Consider the following 15,734-nt stretch of genomic DNA (forward strand, 5'->3'; position numbering starts at 1 on the left):
AAATGTCGATCAGGATGGGGATAAGGGCATAGCTGATCTGGAAGAGGTTCCGATAATGGAGGGAGATGACCTACGGGTGATTCATCTGTTCCATAAGGAGGCGTTGAGGCCCTTTATTTCCAGTGTTCTGAAGGAACTAGGTATTAAGGTGGTCCCGGAGGAATCGGATAATGAAGAGATGGATCCAGTGTTGGTCGGACTCAGGGGCCCACCGAAAGCCTTTCATCTCCCTAAGAGGGTCAAGAAGCTGGTGAACCAGGAATGGGACTTCCCAGAGGTGAGCCTCAAGGTGGCTAGAGCTATAGCAAAGTTGTATCCCCTCACAGAGGATATTCTGCAGCAGCTGCTATTGCTGAAGGTGGATGCGTCGGTCTTTGCGGTCACTAAGAAGACGACCATTCTGGTTGCAGGTTTGGTAGCATTAAAGGATGCACATGACTGTAAACTAGAAATTCTTCTGGGAGTGGCTGTTTGAAGTCTTGGCATTGAGCCTGTGTGCGACAATCTTTGGAAATCGTCTGCAGAGGGCCTGTATATGCTGGGTCCAGAAGAAGAAGACTTCAGGAGAAGTCTTCAGCAGACGCTGGGGTTAATAGCCAGGCAGCTTGGGTGGAGGCTGGGATTGCATATGTGGCTGACACGCTTTATGACTTGATCTGGACTTCGGCCAGGAATACAGTCATGGTGGTGTCGGTGCAATGCTGTGGTTGTGGAATTAGTCAGCTGATTTGTGGTGCAAGTCTCAGCTCTGTAATCTTCCCTTTTAAAGGAAGGAAAATTATTGTTTGGGGAGAACCTGAAACAGTTGATGGTTTTGGGGAGACTAAAGGGAATAAGCTGCTGGAGGGTAAGAAGTCTTTTCCACCTCCAGGTTTCAGGAGGTGCAGTGGTTTTCATCCCAATAAGGGTTCAGCTGACTTTGAGGGAGAACCAAGGGACTGGTAGGCAGCAGTCCTTTTGAGGCGCCTGTAGACTTCCCAGACAGGGCTCCAGCCAGGGGGCTGCGGCAGTAAGGCATCACAGTTAAGCCAGGCTGGTACACTCTCTCGTGATGGAGGTGGAAGGTCTTCTATCACCGTTTTACGAAGAGTGGACCAGGATTCCCTTGGACCAATGGGTCCTACAGGTAATAAGGAATGGCTACACTTTTTAGAATTTTTTGCCCCATTATGGAAGCTTTCGTGGTGTCTCATTGTGGTGCCCGAGGCAAGCAAGCGGCGATTTGGGACACATTGCCGCCTTCAGTTGCTGGCATGATAGTATCGGTGGTGGCCAGGTAGTATGGTTGTGGAGGTACTCTATTTACTGTGTCGTGCCAAAAAAAAGGAAGGAACATTTCATCCCATCCTCGATTTGAAAAGGGTGAAATACAATACTGCGAGTTCCCCATTTTTCCATAATGAAATGTGGTGGACGGTGATAATGGCAGTTTGTCAAGTGGAGTTTTTCTGGCCTCACTGGACTTGACGGAAGCCTATATGCACATACCCATTCGGAAAGAGCATCAAAGGTTTCTTCGTGTTATGTTTTTGGGGCAACATTTCCAGTTTTGGACCCTCCCATTCGGTTTGGCAACTGCACCTTGCTCATTCACAAAGATGAATGGAGATGGTGGGAGGGGATCCTAGCTCATACTTACCTGGACGACTGGCTTATTCGAGGGAACTCGGAGGAGGTATGTCAGCAGTCTGTGTGCACAGTGATGGATATGTTGTAGTCCTTGAGCTGGGTGGTGAATTTGGTGGAGTCACCTGGGCCCTACCCAGATGCTGGAATACTTGGGGGCAAAGTTCGATACTCAGTTTGGCAGAGTGTATCTCGCCTCAGAGAGAATTTGGAAGTTACAATCCCAGGTGGTGCTGATTATGCAGATGCCAGTGCCCAATTTTTTTTTTTTCATTTTATTAAAATGTATTAATCACCTAACACAAACAGGCCTAGGCGATATACAATAAAAACATAAATAATATGAAATATCATACATATTATCAACCACAAACTTAACAAACAAAAATCCCTTTAGTTTCTATGAAACTATAATGTCCAATACCTTACCTAAGGTAATCTGAATAATATGTAGTACTACAATCCTTATCAACTATATCTGTCACATAGGATAAGAGAATCCTCTCACTTATTTAACTCTAGAATACACAGAAGGCATTATGAAGTAAGAACTCTTTCAATAGATGTTTAATTTTTTTTTTTTTAATTGTCTAAGAACCGGAGTTCAAAAGGAATAAGATTCCACAGAGCTGGTGCAGCAATAGAAAATGAGGTCTCTCTAATGAAAAACAAGGGCTTAGGATTATCTTCACGTCCTGGATTCAGTGGCATCTACATTGAATTTGGTGCCATGGGCTTTTGCCCACATGTGCCCTCTTCAGGGAGTGTTGCTGTTGTGCTGGGATCCATTGTTGGAGGAGTTTCATTGGCCTTTACCACTGCAGGGTACTTCTAGGTCCAGTCTCTAGTGATGGCTGTATTGGTCCAATTTGGAGAAAGGGATGGGCCTTGGAGGTTCCAGACTGGGTTATAGGGATCATGGATGCCAACCTCAAGGATTTGGGGGGGGGGGGGGGGTGGTCTGTCAAGAATGGACGGCACAAGGACTGTGACCAGTAGAAGCATCCTGGTCTTTCAGCTACTTGGAATCATGAGCAGTGTGCAGAGCGTTAATGGAATTCCTTCCCCAAGTCCAAGGTCAAATAGTCAGAGTATTTTGGGACAATGCAACAATGGTGGTTTATATCAATAGGGAAGAGGGAATGAAGAGTCGTGCGGTGCTCAAAAAGCCCAGGACCTTTTTACCATGGCGGAGTGACATTTGCAGGAGATAGCTGCTTCACATGTTTCGGGAGTGGAAAATGTAAGCGGACTATCTCAGCAGGCAACAGTTGGACCCGGGTGAATGGGAGCTGTTGAAGGAGGCCTTTGGTTTTATCCAGTCTCGTTGGGGCAGTCCCTGTCTGGATCTGATGGCGTCAAGAAGCAACATCAAGGCAACAAGTTTCTTCAGCTCCAGATGATAGGTCGGAGCCAAGGTCATAGACGCTTGGGTTCTTCCATGGCCAACAAGGATCCTGCTGTACGTGTTCCCTCCTTGGCTGTTCATAGGGCGTGTGTAAGGCGTGTTGAGAGACAACTGGGCCTGGTGGTGCTGGTGGGGCTGCGTTGTCCATGGTTCACAGATCTGGTTCAGCATGCAGTAGACACTTCCCTGAGATTGACTCATTTGTGTTGCATCCATCAGTCTTCGATGGCTTTGCCCCACTTGTTGCACCCCTATCTTGGCTCCTCCCACTTACCTGGGCAAGATGGCTACCGCAGTGTCGTCAAGCCGACTTCTCTGGCGTCCCCGGAACGGCTATGGTGCAGCCGTATGCCATTGCTCCTCCCAGGTACCTACTAGGGTGCACGCAACCCTCGTCTAAGTACGCCCAGTGGCGTGAACCTCGAGGGCGTTCCCTCATCTGACGTCACGCCAATCCGGGTACATCTACTTCTCAAGATTGCTAGCTCATTGAGTTGGCAAAGGCTTGAATAGACTCTAACTGTTCCTGTCTGCGCTACTCTGCCGCTTCCCTGCTGCCTGCAGGAAGCTCTCCTTCTGCCCTTCGGGGTTTTTACTACTAACTTGGGTACCCGCTCCTAGGGGGCCCTCTGAAAATAGAACAGGTGCCATTTAGGGAACAGGTACTCGCTCCTCGAGGGCCTGCTCTTTCTGCCTCAGTGCCTGTACCTACGACAACTACCTGGTGGAATCGCACCCATAACAGCTAACACAGAGTGAGTACTCTAATATCTCATCTGTCTCATCCACAGTAACCCTTGCTGCGGAACCTCCTGATGTCACCTAGGAGAGAAGGGCTCCCTCTGCCGAGGTCCCTGAGACTACAGCTCACCACTGCCACCTGGTGGCTATCTTCAAGCTGTATAATAAGAGTTCAATTCCGGTGTTTTGTGTATAGAGTCTAGCCCAGTGCTGTGGCTCCTCACGGGGCTCCTCCCCATGGGCGTGGTCATCTCCACAGCACCCAAGGATCCACTAAAACACACATAATAACAACAATTTGTAGGAACTGTTAAGGCAAGATCCTATTTTCTCGGATCAGGCAGATCACTTTTGTCTAGCGGCTTGGCTTTTGAGAGCAAGTGCTTGCGACAAAAAGGATACTCTGAGCCTTTGATTTCCAAGGGCTTAGTTTACAATTCTTAGTGGGTTCAGGTGGCAGCCTTGGGGTGTCTCAGAGGTAGACTCCAGGGAAAAGGTTGTTGGCTTCACATGCGGATTTTATAAGATTTTTAAAGGGGATCAGGCATCTGCGGCTGCCGGTGCGCAGATTGTGTCCAGTGTGGAGTTTAAACTTGATCTTGTGGTTACTTTGTGGGCCTCCATGTGAGCTGTTGAGGAACACATTATTAAAGGACCTCACTGAAGGTGGTAATTTTGGTGGTGATTTGTTCATTCAGCAGGATCTCTGAGATGCAGGCTTTGTCTTGTAGGGAATCATTTCTGAAGCCTTCAGACAAAGGGGTGACTTTGCGCACGGTACCCTCATCCTACCTAAGGTGGTATCTTTATTTCACCTGAATCAGACGGTGGAGCTCCTGCCTTTCTGAATTGGTCTGCTGAGTCGCTGGAAGCAAAAGAGCTCCATTTCTGGAATGTGCGTCACATACTGTTGCATTATCTAAAGGTCACCAAAAGCTTTTGGCAGTCGGTTCATTTGTTTGTATTGTTTGGAGGTGCCAGAAAAGGATGCAAGGCCTCCAAGGGCATGATAGTGTGTTGGCTGAAGGAAGCTATTGTTTTGGCCTACCTTTCGGGCCGATACAGTACAGTGCGCTCTGACGGAGCGTACTGTTAGCCGGCATTTGGACGCATGTTTTGGACGCGCTAGCTTTACCCCTTATTCAATAAGGGGTAATAGCGCGTCCAAAACGCGCGTCCAACCGCCCCCCCCCCCCCCCCGAACCTAATAGCGCCCGCAACATGCAAATGCATGTTGATGGCCCTATTAGGTATTCCCGTGCAATTCAGTAAGTAAAATGTGCAGCCAAGCAGCACATTTTACTTTTAGAAATTAGCGCCTACCCAAAGGTAGGCGCTAACTTCTCCGGGCACCAGGAAACTGCTTTTCTGTGCACCCTCTGACTTAATATCATGGCGATATTAAGTCGGAGGTCCCGAAAGTTTAAAAAAGTAAAAGAAAAAAAAAAATTGAAATAGGCTCGCGGCTCGAAAACCGGACGCTCAATTTTGCCGGTTTCCGAACCCGTGGCTGTCAGCGGGCTCGAGAACTGACGCCGGCAAAATTGAGCGTCGGCTGTCAAACCCGCTGACAGCTGCCGCTCCTGTCTGAAAAGAGGCGCTAGGGATGCGCTAGTGTCCCTAACGCCTCTTTTTACCACCAGGCCTAATTTAAATAATTTTTTTACTGTATCACGTGCACATTATATAGATGTGGATGAGCACACCACTAGAATTGATACTATTTGAATCTAATGCTAACAGATACCCCCTACTTCAACAGGTAGTCATTCCTTTTTAGCCATTGTTTTTATTTTTAACTTCATTCCTATTGGTTTTTATATTAGACATATATGTACCTGTTATTGATTCCTTTTATTATTTTTATATTTTTCAACTTTTCATAATATAACCCTTTAATATCTTAATGGTAGCTTAAGGTTGCTGATACTTATGGATCAACAAACATGTGACCACAGTGTAATAATAGTATAGCTATGGGCCAACTACATTTTCTCTTTAAATCATTTTTGTTATCGTCTATTATGATTTAACCATTCATGTTTGTGTGGTGGTGTATATATGCCTATATCTGTTTATATTGTTTAATCAGTCATAGATGTTTATTTGCTTATATTTATTATGTTTTATATTAGCCCCTGAAGCAGCTCAGAATTGAGCAAAACTCGGCTTGAGTCTGGCATTTTTTCAATAAAGTTCACTTGGTGTCTACCTATCCTCTCTGTTTGGTCGCTACTTGCAAAGAGAGAGCATAACACATGAACTCAGTAAATCTATTCCAGGCATACTTTTACAGCAAGTGGAAAGCACTGGGTCAGGAGTTGGCAGTGGAGAAGGGCACGTTCTCAAGGAAAGGAGGAGGGACAATAAGTAGTTGCACAGTGAATGCATTTGTAGCAGTTATGGCACTAGGGTACATTTCAGTGCCAATGGACTAGTGGTGTGGTAGGTGAACCCAGAGTATCCCACAGCAGATTATTAGCTGCCTATTCTACTGCTGTTTTCTCTCCTCCTCTTAGTTTCCTGAGGATCTGCAGAAACTGGCGAGTCTAAGGACAATCGATCTGTCTGACAATAAGATTGAGACACTGCCGCAGCTGGTGGGAAAATTTGCCCTTCTCAGGAGCCTCACTCTAAACCAGAATAAATTGAGTAAGACTTGTGGGCTATTACTATCTTTCTAATTAAAGATAATTTTTCTTCATGAATTTTAACATCTGTTTCAAAAGTTGTGCAAACGTGTGATACAAATGAGTCCTTATAAACAGCTGTTTGTGAGGTGCTGCTAACACAGCCTAGAGCGGGGTCAGCCCGATGGCTGCACCCTGCTGTGGGAAAAGTATGACTTGTGGAGACAGAGTTCACAGTGCCTGGAAGTTGAGTGCCTCAGCCTTTATTCAGAAAGTGGACACCACCTAGCCACAGCTTCCCAGTGTCCCCTGCAATGGTTATGCTAGACCAGTAGTAGTGACAGTTGGGGAGGGGGCGAGGGAACCAGGCTGTTGGTGCTAATCTTTAAAAAGTAGATAAAGCAGCGCTTAAACTATAACAAAGGGGAAAGCAAGACAGTTGCTCAGCAGCGCATGGTTCGAAGGAAGGTATTTTCGAAGGATATTAATGAAGCATTAGAGTAATGGCATCCCAGCAGAGAGGTTCCAATAATAAGAAAAGTAGTCCATGCGCCTATAAGAATCACCTGAGCTAAAAGATTCCAAATTATCCAGTACAACTGAAAAGCAGAATGTTAATACAACCAAAAAACATGTTTGTATGCTAATGCCGGAACTCTAAGAAGTAAGATAGGAGAATTAGAGTATATAGCAGTGAATGATGACGTAGATTTAATTGGCATCTCAGAAATATGGTGAAAAGAGGATAACTAATGGGATAGTTCTATACCAGGGTACAAATTATATCGCAATGACAGGAGCATCTAGGAGGCAGGGTGGCGCTTTATGTCCAGGATGGCAGAGAGTCCAATAGGATAAAGATCCTGCATAAGACTAAATGCACAATCGAATCTTTAAGGGTAGAAATCATTTGTGTTGGGAAAGAGTATAGTGATAGGAGTATACTATTATCCACTTGGCCAAGATGGTGAGACGGACAGTGAAATGCTATGAGAAATTAGGGAAGCTAACCAAATTGGTAGTGCAGTAATAATGGGAGATTTTAATTACCCCAATATTGGCTGAGTAAATGTAACATCAGGACATTCTAGAGAGAGAAAGTTCTTGGATGGAATAAATGACAGTTTTATGTAGTAATTGGTTCAAGAACCGACAAGAGAGAAGAGGGAACAATTTTAAATCTAATTCTCAGTGGAGACCAGGATCTGGTTAGAGAAGTAATGGTGGTGGGGCCATAAAATTATCAAATTTGAATTAATGACAGGAAGAGGGACAGTAAGTAACTCCATTGCTCTAGCACTAAACTTTCAAAAATGAAACTTTGACAAAATGAGAAAAATAGTTTAAAAAAAAAACAAAACCTGAAAGGTGCAACTACAAAGGTAAAGAATGTGCAGCAGGCTTGGACATTGTTTAAAAATACCATCCTAGAAGCACAGTCCAGAAGTATCCCACGCATGAAGAAAGGCCAAACATTTGCCGGCATGATTAAAAAGTGAGGTGAAAGGCTATTTTAGTCAAAAGATCTTCATTCAAAAATTGGAAGAAGGATCCATCAGTGGAAAATAGAATAAAGCATAAGCATTGGCAAGTTAAATGTAAAACACTGATAAGACAAGCTAAGAGAGAATTTGAAAAGAAGCTGGCTGTAGAGGCAAAAACGCATAATAAAAACTTTAAAAAATATATTCAAAGCGGAAAGCCTGCAAGGGAGTCTGTTGTACTATTAAATGATCGAGGGGTGAAAGGGGTACTTAAGGAAGAACAGGCCATTGTGGAAAGACTAAACAAATTTCTTTGTTTTGGTATGTACTGAAGAGGATGTTGGGGAGATACCTGTTCCAGAAACAGTTTTCAAAGGAGGTGATTTAGATGAACTGAACCAAATTATGGTGAACCTGGAAGATGTAGTAGGCCAGATTGACAAACTGAAGAGTAGTAAATTGCCTGGATCAGATAGTATACACCCCAGGGTTCTGTAAGAAGTCAAAAATTGTGTTCAATGCTTTATTGTTGTTTTAATGTTACTCATGTGTGTCAATAAAATTGTTCATGTTAAAAAAAAAAAGAAATTTCAGACCTATTAGTAAAAATTTGTCACCTATCATTAAAATCGTCCATTGTACCTGAAGACTGGAGGGTGGCCAATATAACCCCCAATATTGAAAAAGGGCTCCAGTGGAGATCCAGGAAACTATAGACCAATGAACCTGACTTCAGTGTTGGGAAAAATCATGGAAAATGTTATAAAGAATAAAGTCACAGAACATAGTTAATGGGACACAACCAGCATGGATTTATCCAAAGGGAGTCTTGCCTCACAAATCGCCTACATTTTTATGAAGGGATGAATAAACATGTGGACAAATGTGAACCGGTAAATGTGGTGTATTTGGATTTTCAGAAGGCATTCAACAAAGTCCCTCATGAGCTGCTTCTAAGAAAACTAAAGTCATGAGATAGGCGATGTTCTTTTGTGGATTGCAAGACAGGAAACAAAGTATATGTTTAAATGGTCAGTTTTCACAGTGGGAAAAGGTAAACAATGGAGTGCCTCAGGGATCTGTACTAGGTCTAGTGCTTTTTAATATATTTATAAATGATCTGGAAAGGGGCGTTACAAGTGAGGTGCTTAAATTTGTGGATGACACAAAATTATGTAGAGTAGTTAAATCTCAAGTGGATTGTGAATAATTGCAGGCGGCCCTTGCGAGACTGGAAGTTTGGATGTCCAAATTGTAGATGAAATTTAATGTGGACAAGTGCAAGGTGATGCATATAGGGAAAAATAATCTTTGCTGTGGTTACACAATGTTAGTTCCACATTAGGAGTTACCACCCAGGAAAGAGATCTAGGCATCATAGTGGATAATACATTGAAATCGTCAGCTCAGTGTGCTGTGGCAGTCAGAAGAGCAAACAATGTTAGTAATTATTAGGAAGGGAATGGTGAATCAAATGGTGGATGTCATCATGACTCTGTATCGCTCCATGGTGAGACAGCACCTTGAATACTGTGTGTAGTTCTGGTCGCCGTATGTCAAAAAAAAAGATATATAAGCTGCACTGGAGACAGTACAGAGAAGGGCAACCAAAAAGATAAAAGGGATGGAACAGCTCCCCTATCAGGAAAGGCTAAAAAGGTTAGAGCTATTCAACTTGGAGAAGAGACTGCTGAGAAGGGGATATAATAGAGGTCTACAGAATCATGAAAGGACTTGAAGGGGTAAATGTGAATCGATTACTCTTTCGGATAATACAAGGACTATGGGGCACTTCGTGAAGTTACAAGTAGCTCATTTAAAACAAATCAGAGAAAATTCTTTTTCACTCAACACATAATCTCTGGAATTCATTGCCAGAGGATGTGGTTATGGCAGTTAGTGTAGCTGGGTTTAAAAAAGGTTTGGATAAGTTCCTAGAGCAGAAATACATAAACTGCTATTAATAAGGATTAGTAGCTTGGGATCTATTCATTTAATGTTTGGGTACTTGTGACTTGGATTGGCCACGGTTTGACACAGGATACTAGGCTTGATGGACCCTTGGTCTGACCCAGTATGGCAAATCTTATGTTCTTATGTAACACAAGTACTTTAAATGAAGGCATGGGGAGGCGTGGCTTTAGTAGAATTCGATTTCAGTAGAGCTGAAAGCTAAAAAGGAGTAGAAGGAACCTGCTGCCCTACCTAAACAATCTCCCAAATCCCAGAGTGTGCATTAAATGTTTCCGATCTGCTTTGATCTTGAACACACTCTGCTTCTGGTCTCAAGTCATACCAAGTATATGCATTGAAATCCTTTAGTGCCCACACTTCTGTGCTCATGCCTACCTAACCCTTATGTATAAGTTATATGAACAAGAATTCTCTTTGTACTAACCAGCCCCTCCGACCTCTTCTGCCCACCTTCCTTTGGAATTTCCACATTTTGCCAGTCTTGCCCCTGGAGGTCACTATTACCCAGAAGAGACAGGAATGTTTCATGAGATGAGTGGCAGGCTGTATTTATTATATAAAGCTGTTCTGAAAATGCAGGAACAAGAGATTAGGTGGCATAGTGAGAGAGTATTTTTTTAGGCAGTAGAAACCTTTGATCACATGACCTCTGCTGTTATTTAACAGTACTCTACATATTTCTTCTTTAGTTGCTGGCCTATAATTTTGTGGAGAATTCTTTTTGGGTCAGATTTTGATACTGAAGTGCCAAACCTATGTATGGCATGATTTCAACTATCTGTTTATTTCTTTCTTATTAAAACATCTATCCAAAAAAAGCTAGACTATGTACAATTAGTAAAATACCAACAACATATAATGCAAGAGGAGAGAGAAAAAGGGAATCCAGAAACATGGTCCTACAATATACTGTATGATAGAGGTCTTTTAAAATGAGTGGATTGGAACACATAAATGAAAATCAGTTTATGCTTTCAAAAAGTACAAAGACTAGGGAGCACGTAATGAAGTTACACGGTAATACATTTAAGACAAATAGTAGTAGAAAAAGTAGTCAGGAATGAAAAAAATCAGATAGAAGAAAAAATAGCAAATATAGTAAAATGGGGACAAGACTTGTTTTTAGATATGTTAATGATAGAACTGCAAAAGTGGCATTGTTGGAGGGCACTGGTCACATATGTGCACAAATTAATGGGCTTTTCCCTCCCCATGAAGGCAGAAGTGCTGCTTTTTGACCAGCTGAGGGGGGGGTTATGCTCGGGCGTGGGTATGTGCGACTTTGGATCCGCAAAGTGCTACTCCTGGCTAAGCGAACGATTCTGTGCAGCTGGCTCGAGGAGGACCCCCCAATTTGATACATCTGAGGAATCAGATACACGCAATGTGTATTCATGAAAAATATATGGAAGCCATGGACTTGCTGAAAAAATGAAGGACGTTTCTTCTGACCTGGGATACCTCTCTCCGAAGATGCGAAGCCAGATCCTAAATGATTATAGTGTTTCTAAGCGGCAGATGCTTACCCAATAGCGCCCCTGGTGCGTGAAGGGTTGTGTACGGGGAGGGGGTTGTTTCTGACATCCTGGTTTCTTGTTGTAACTTGTTTTTAAAGCGGACTCTGGAAAGTGTACACCAGTGTCTGCTTTGTTGTTAAATGTGGATTATAATGGAAATTTTTATTTATTTATATTTTATATACCGACATTCGATCTCAATCGAGATATCACACCGGTTTACATTCAGGTACTGTAGGTATTTCTCTATCCCCAGAGGGTTTACAATCTAAGTTTTGTACCTGAGGCAAATGGCGGGTAAAGTGACTTGCCCAAGGTCACAAGGAGCGACAGCGGGACTCGAACCCTGGTCTCCTGGTTCATAATCCACTGCTCTAACCACTAGGCTATTCCTCCTCCCTTAAATCAATAAAAAGTTTGATACTAAAAAAAAAAAAAAAGTGGCATTGTGAGTTTCGAAGGTGAATTGGAGGAATATGTTGAGGCTGATAAGGAAAAAGCAAAATTGCTTAACCAATATTTCTGTTCAGTGTTCACTGCAGAAGGGCCTGGAGCAGGACTACATAAAACAAACACAAATAAGATTGGAAGTGACGTAAACCTCAATCGATTTTCAGAACAGTGTGTTCATGAGGAGCTTACTAAACTTAAAGTAGATAAGGTGATGGGGGCTAGATGGGATACATTCGAGGGAACTAAAGGATCTTAGAGATGTCCTGGCAGCTCTGCTGGCTGACCTTTTCAGTGCATGAGCTTAGAGTCTGGATTAGTTCAGGTTGACTAGAAAAGGGCAGATGTGGTTCCTATTTATAAAATTGGAAGTAAGGAGGAGGCTGGGAACTACAGCAGCTGCCTGACCTCTATGGTGAGCAAATAATGGAATCACTGCTAAAACAGAGGATAGTACAATTCTCCTAGGACAAGCAGGATGGTAGTCCTCACACACATGGGTGCCATCATCGGATGGAGCCCGGCAAGGAGGTCAAAGTTTCTGGAACTTTGACTAGGCACACTGAGCATGCCCTAGTCCATGCAGGGGCCCTCTTCAGTCTCTTTTTCCACGGAGCTATCGCATTGCGGTTTCTGAGCTAGTGTTATTTTTTCAAAAAGTAACATGTTGGAAAACTTTCACCGACTTTTTTTTTCTGTGTGTTTCGCATTTTTTTCCCAATAGCGGGTCCCTCTTTGGTTCCCTCTCGCTTCCAGTCAGAGTTTTTGTTGGTTCGGTAAGTTTTCTTTCGATCCGTTTCCCGTGGCGGTGGTGCTTCGGTGCCCACCACCTTCACTTTCGTTTTTCACTCCTTCAGTTCATATCGCCATGGCCTCATCGGGTTTTTGTCGGTGCCTAAGGACCATGTCCATCACGGACCCACATGAGGTGTGCATCCTCTGCCTGGGGGGCATCGCACGATGTTCAGGGGTGCACATGTGCAACCCCTAAAGGAAGTCGCGCTTGCCTTAAGAAGATGGAGAAGCTCTTTGGGGCAAGGAAGTCAGAGCCATCGAATTTGGCAACTGTGGCATCGACGCTGAAGCACCACTGAGATGCACTGATGAACACCAAGCCATCGATATCAGCAGGGCCGTCCGCACCATCGATGCCATTGGCAGATAGGGGTGCCGGGGACCGGCCCCGGTCGGTCTCTTCCAGGTCAAGGACATTGGGTTCCTTGTCTGACTTTGGCACCGGGAAAAGACCGGGCCGAGCACCTAGGGAAGCCAAGGAAGTATCGGCACCGGTCGCCCTCAATGCATGGTGGCAGGCTCGGGTTGGCGCCGGCTCTTGTTGCAATGCCCCTGAAGCGACCCCCGCAGTGAGGGTGCCTATCCTTCATCAATGCTAGGGGTCCCATACTATCTCCACTGGTCAAGGTGACCATCACTGATCCATCTCGAGGTTCTGAGGAAGATCTGGCCACCCCTCCTACCTCCCAGTCTGTTTGGAATCGACAACCTTTGAGGAGGAGTTGGAGTGCAGAGTCCAGCTGGTAATTGACCAGGTGCTGCGGGGCATCGAGCCGGGAGCACCGACGGTATTGGTGCTTGGGCTTTCCATGCTGGAACCGTTACTGGAGCTTCTCAGTGTTTTCATCGGTGTGTTACTGACCCAGCTGGTGTCTGCTCCCAGGGAGCCATTGATGCCTGGCAGGGCACCGATGCGGTAGTTGCCGGTTCTGAGGAGGATGGCATTGGTTTTAGTGCTGGCCCTGTGGCCTGTCATCCTCTGTCCAGCTTTGCCAGGTCTGGTGCCAGTACCAACAGTGCCTGGATGAAGGCTGAGCACCTAGGGCCCCATTCCCTGTGGATTATAGCGAGGATGAGGTACCTTATGACCCCTGGGGGGAATGACACTGCGGAATCCTCCTCAGAGGACTCGGAAGGTCTCCCTGAATACCTGACCTTCACAGGATTTGTGGAGGCGATGGCAGAAGCCATCGCATTTCAGTTAATAGTGAAGGAGGACATCAGTACAAAATGCTGGACATTCTCTAGTTTGTGGACGCTCCTAAAGAGATCATGGTGGTCCCAGTGCACAAGATGTTTAAGGAGTTGCTGCTGAGGATTTGGGAGCACCCCCTCTCTGTTCATTCTGTTTGTTTGTTTGTTTATTTATTTATTTTATTTAAAATCTTTTCTATACCATCGTTAAGTATATACCATCACAATGGTTTACATGCAGGCACATATATTAATGCTGGTATAAGTATATCGTACATTTTAAACAAGTGCCATTAAGGTTATCAAAACATGGTTATTTAAGAAAGCCTTTCCAGACCCCAACTGAACCCTAACCCACCTTCAATTCACTATCAGACTTTAACATTACACTGTAAAAAATTACAATTACATAGTAGATTTCATATCATTGTAAATAATTGCTATCGTCTATTTTCTTCTTCGGCTCCCAGTTGTGTACATCCCTGTTTTATTGTAACTGTAACATTTCCAGCTTTGCACTTTGTCAAAGTTTTATTGTATTTTCTCATTTTATTCACCCCTTGTTTAATGTAAACCGGCATGTTGTGATGCCTATTGTGAATGCCGGTATAAAAAAAACACTAAATAAAATAAATAAAGGTTGGGTTACATGAGTTCATAATAAAAGCTATTCGATGCGTGTGTTAATTCTTGTCCTTTTATACATGAAACAGGTTTCAAGAATTGTTCTTATCTGCATAATTCTAATATTTTAGCAGTGAGATAAAGTTAATAATAAAAAATCCACACTTAATGGGATAAGTGTTGTGTGCTGATGTTCTGTCGCCTGTTTCCTCTAGCCTTTATTCTCCATTTTCCTTGATGAAAGCTTGTCTAAAAAAACAGGTTTTCAAACTTTTTTTTAAATGGTTTGAGGTCTTTGAGGTCTTTGTAGTCTAATCTGTAGTCTAATATGTAAAAAAACCCAGGTCTAACTTCCCAGACCAGGGCAACCTCTTTCGTTACTTGTAAACCGGACTGATTTGTATTGCATACAGGAATTCCGGTATATAAAAATTTAAAATAAATAAATAAATAAATCTCAAGTGGCATGTTAAAAGGAAGGCGGACGGGGTTTACCTCGTCCAACAGGCTACCAAATTTGACAAGCACCAGCTGGCATACCAAACGTTAGTGAATGAATCATTCTCAAGAAGGCCAAGCGCTCTCTGACCCATAACTCCCCCCGGGGAGAGAGCACAGAGCACTGGACGCCCTTGGGAGGAAGGGTTTTCAGGGGGCTATGATCATTGCCCGCATTGCCTCCTACCCAGCTCTACATGAGCTAATACTCTCGCAACCTCTGGAAGCAGGTGAAGGAGGCAGCTGAGCGGTTACCTCAACAGCAGCAAGACACTTTCCTGTCGCTGGTGTCAGGGTCTGGAGTGTGGGAAACACCAAGGTGTAATCCACCTACAATGTTTTTGAGGCAGCAGTGGGAATTGGTGCCCACAGAATGGCATGGCTGTGGGCCTCTGATCTCCGCCTGGAGGTACAGGAAAGACTCACTGACATGCCATGCATAGGGGAGAATCTCTTCGGAGATAAGGTGAGGGACACAGTGGCCCAGTTGCAAAGATCACCAAGAGATCCTCCAATAACTCTCCGCCAGCACTTCTGACCCACCCTCCTCTGCCAGGAGGTCAGCGAGGCATGGCCTGAGGAAGTCTTTCTACTGCCAGAGGAAGATACTATCCTCCGGCTCCTTACTCCCAGTCCCAGAGAGTGAGCTGTCATGGCTAAGGGTACCAATTGAACTTTATTGTGTGTCCCACCAAATTCTCTTCATTTTGGGGGCTAGTAGTATATCAGGAGGTACTTCTTCGGGAGCTCTCTGCCCTCTTAATGGCCAGAGCGGTCAAGCCTGTCCCACCAG

General features: G+C 44.2%; 1 protein-coding gene across 2 annotated transcripts in view; it reads left to right on the forward strand.

The window, feature by feature from the left end:
- The window catches only part of LRRC57 (leucine rich repeat containing 57), a 37,400-nt gene that overhangs the window by 10,024 nt on the left and 11,642 nt on the right, over positions 1-15,734 (forward strand). For both annotated transcript variants that reach the window (XM_029598651.1, XM_029598652.1), the window contains exon 3: positions 6,295-6,427. In XM_029598651.1, the coding sequence (XP_029454511.1) occupies positions 6,295-6,427 (133 nt within the window). The remainder of the gene's footprint in view (positions 1-6,294; positions 6,428-15,734) is intronic.

This window comes from Rhinatrema bivittatum, chromosome 4 (assembly GCF_901001135.1).
Source record: "Rhinatrema bivittatum chromosome 4, aRhiBiv1.1, whole genome shotgun sequence".
Taxonomy (NCBI): Eukaryota; Metazoa; Chordata; class Amphibia; order Gymnophiona; family Rhinatrematidae; genus Rhinatrema; species Rhinatrema bivittatum.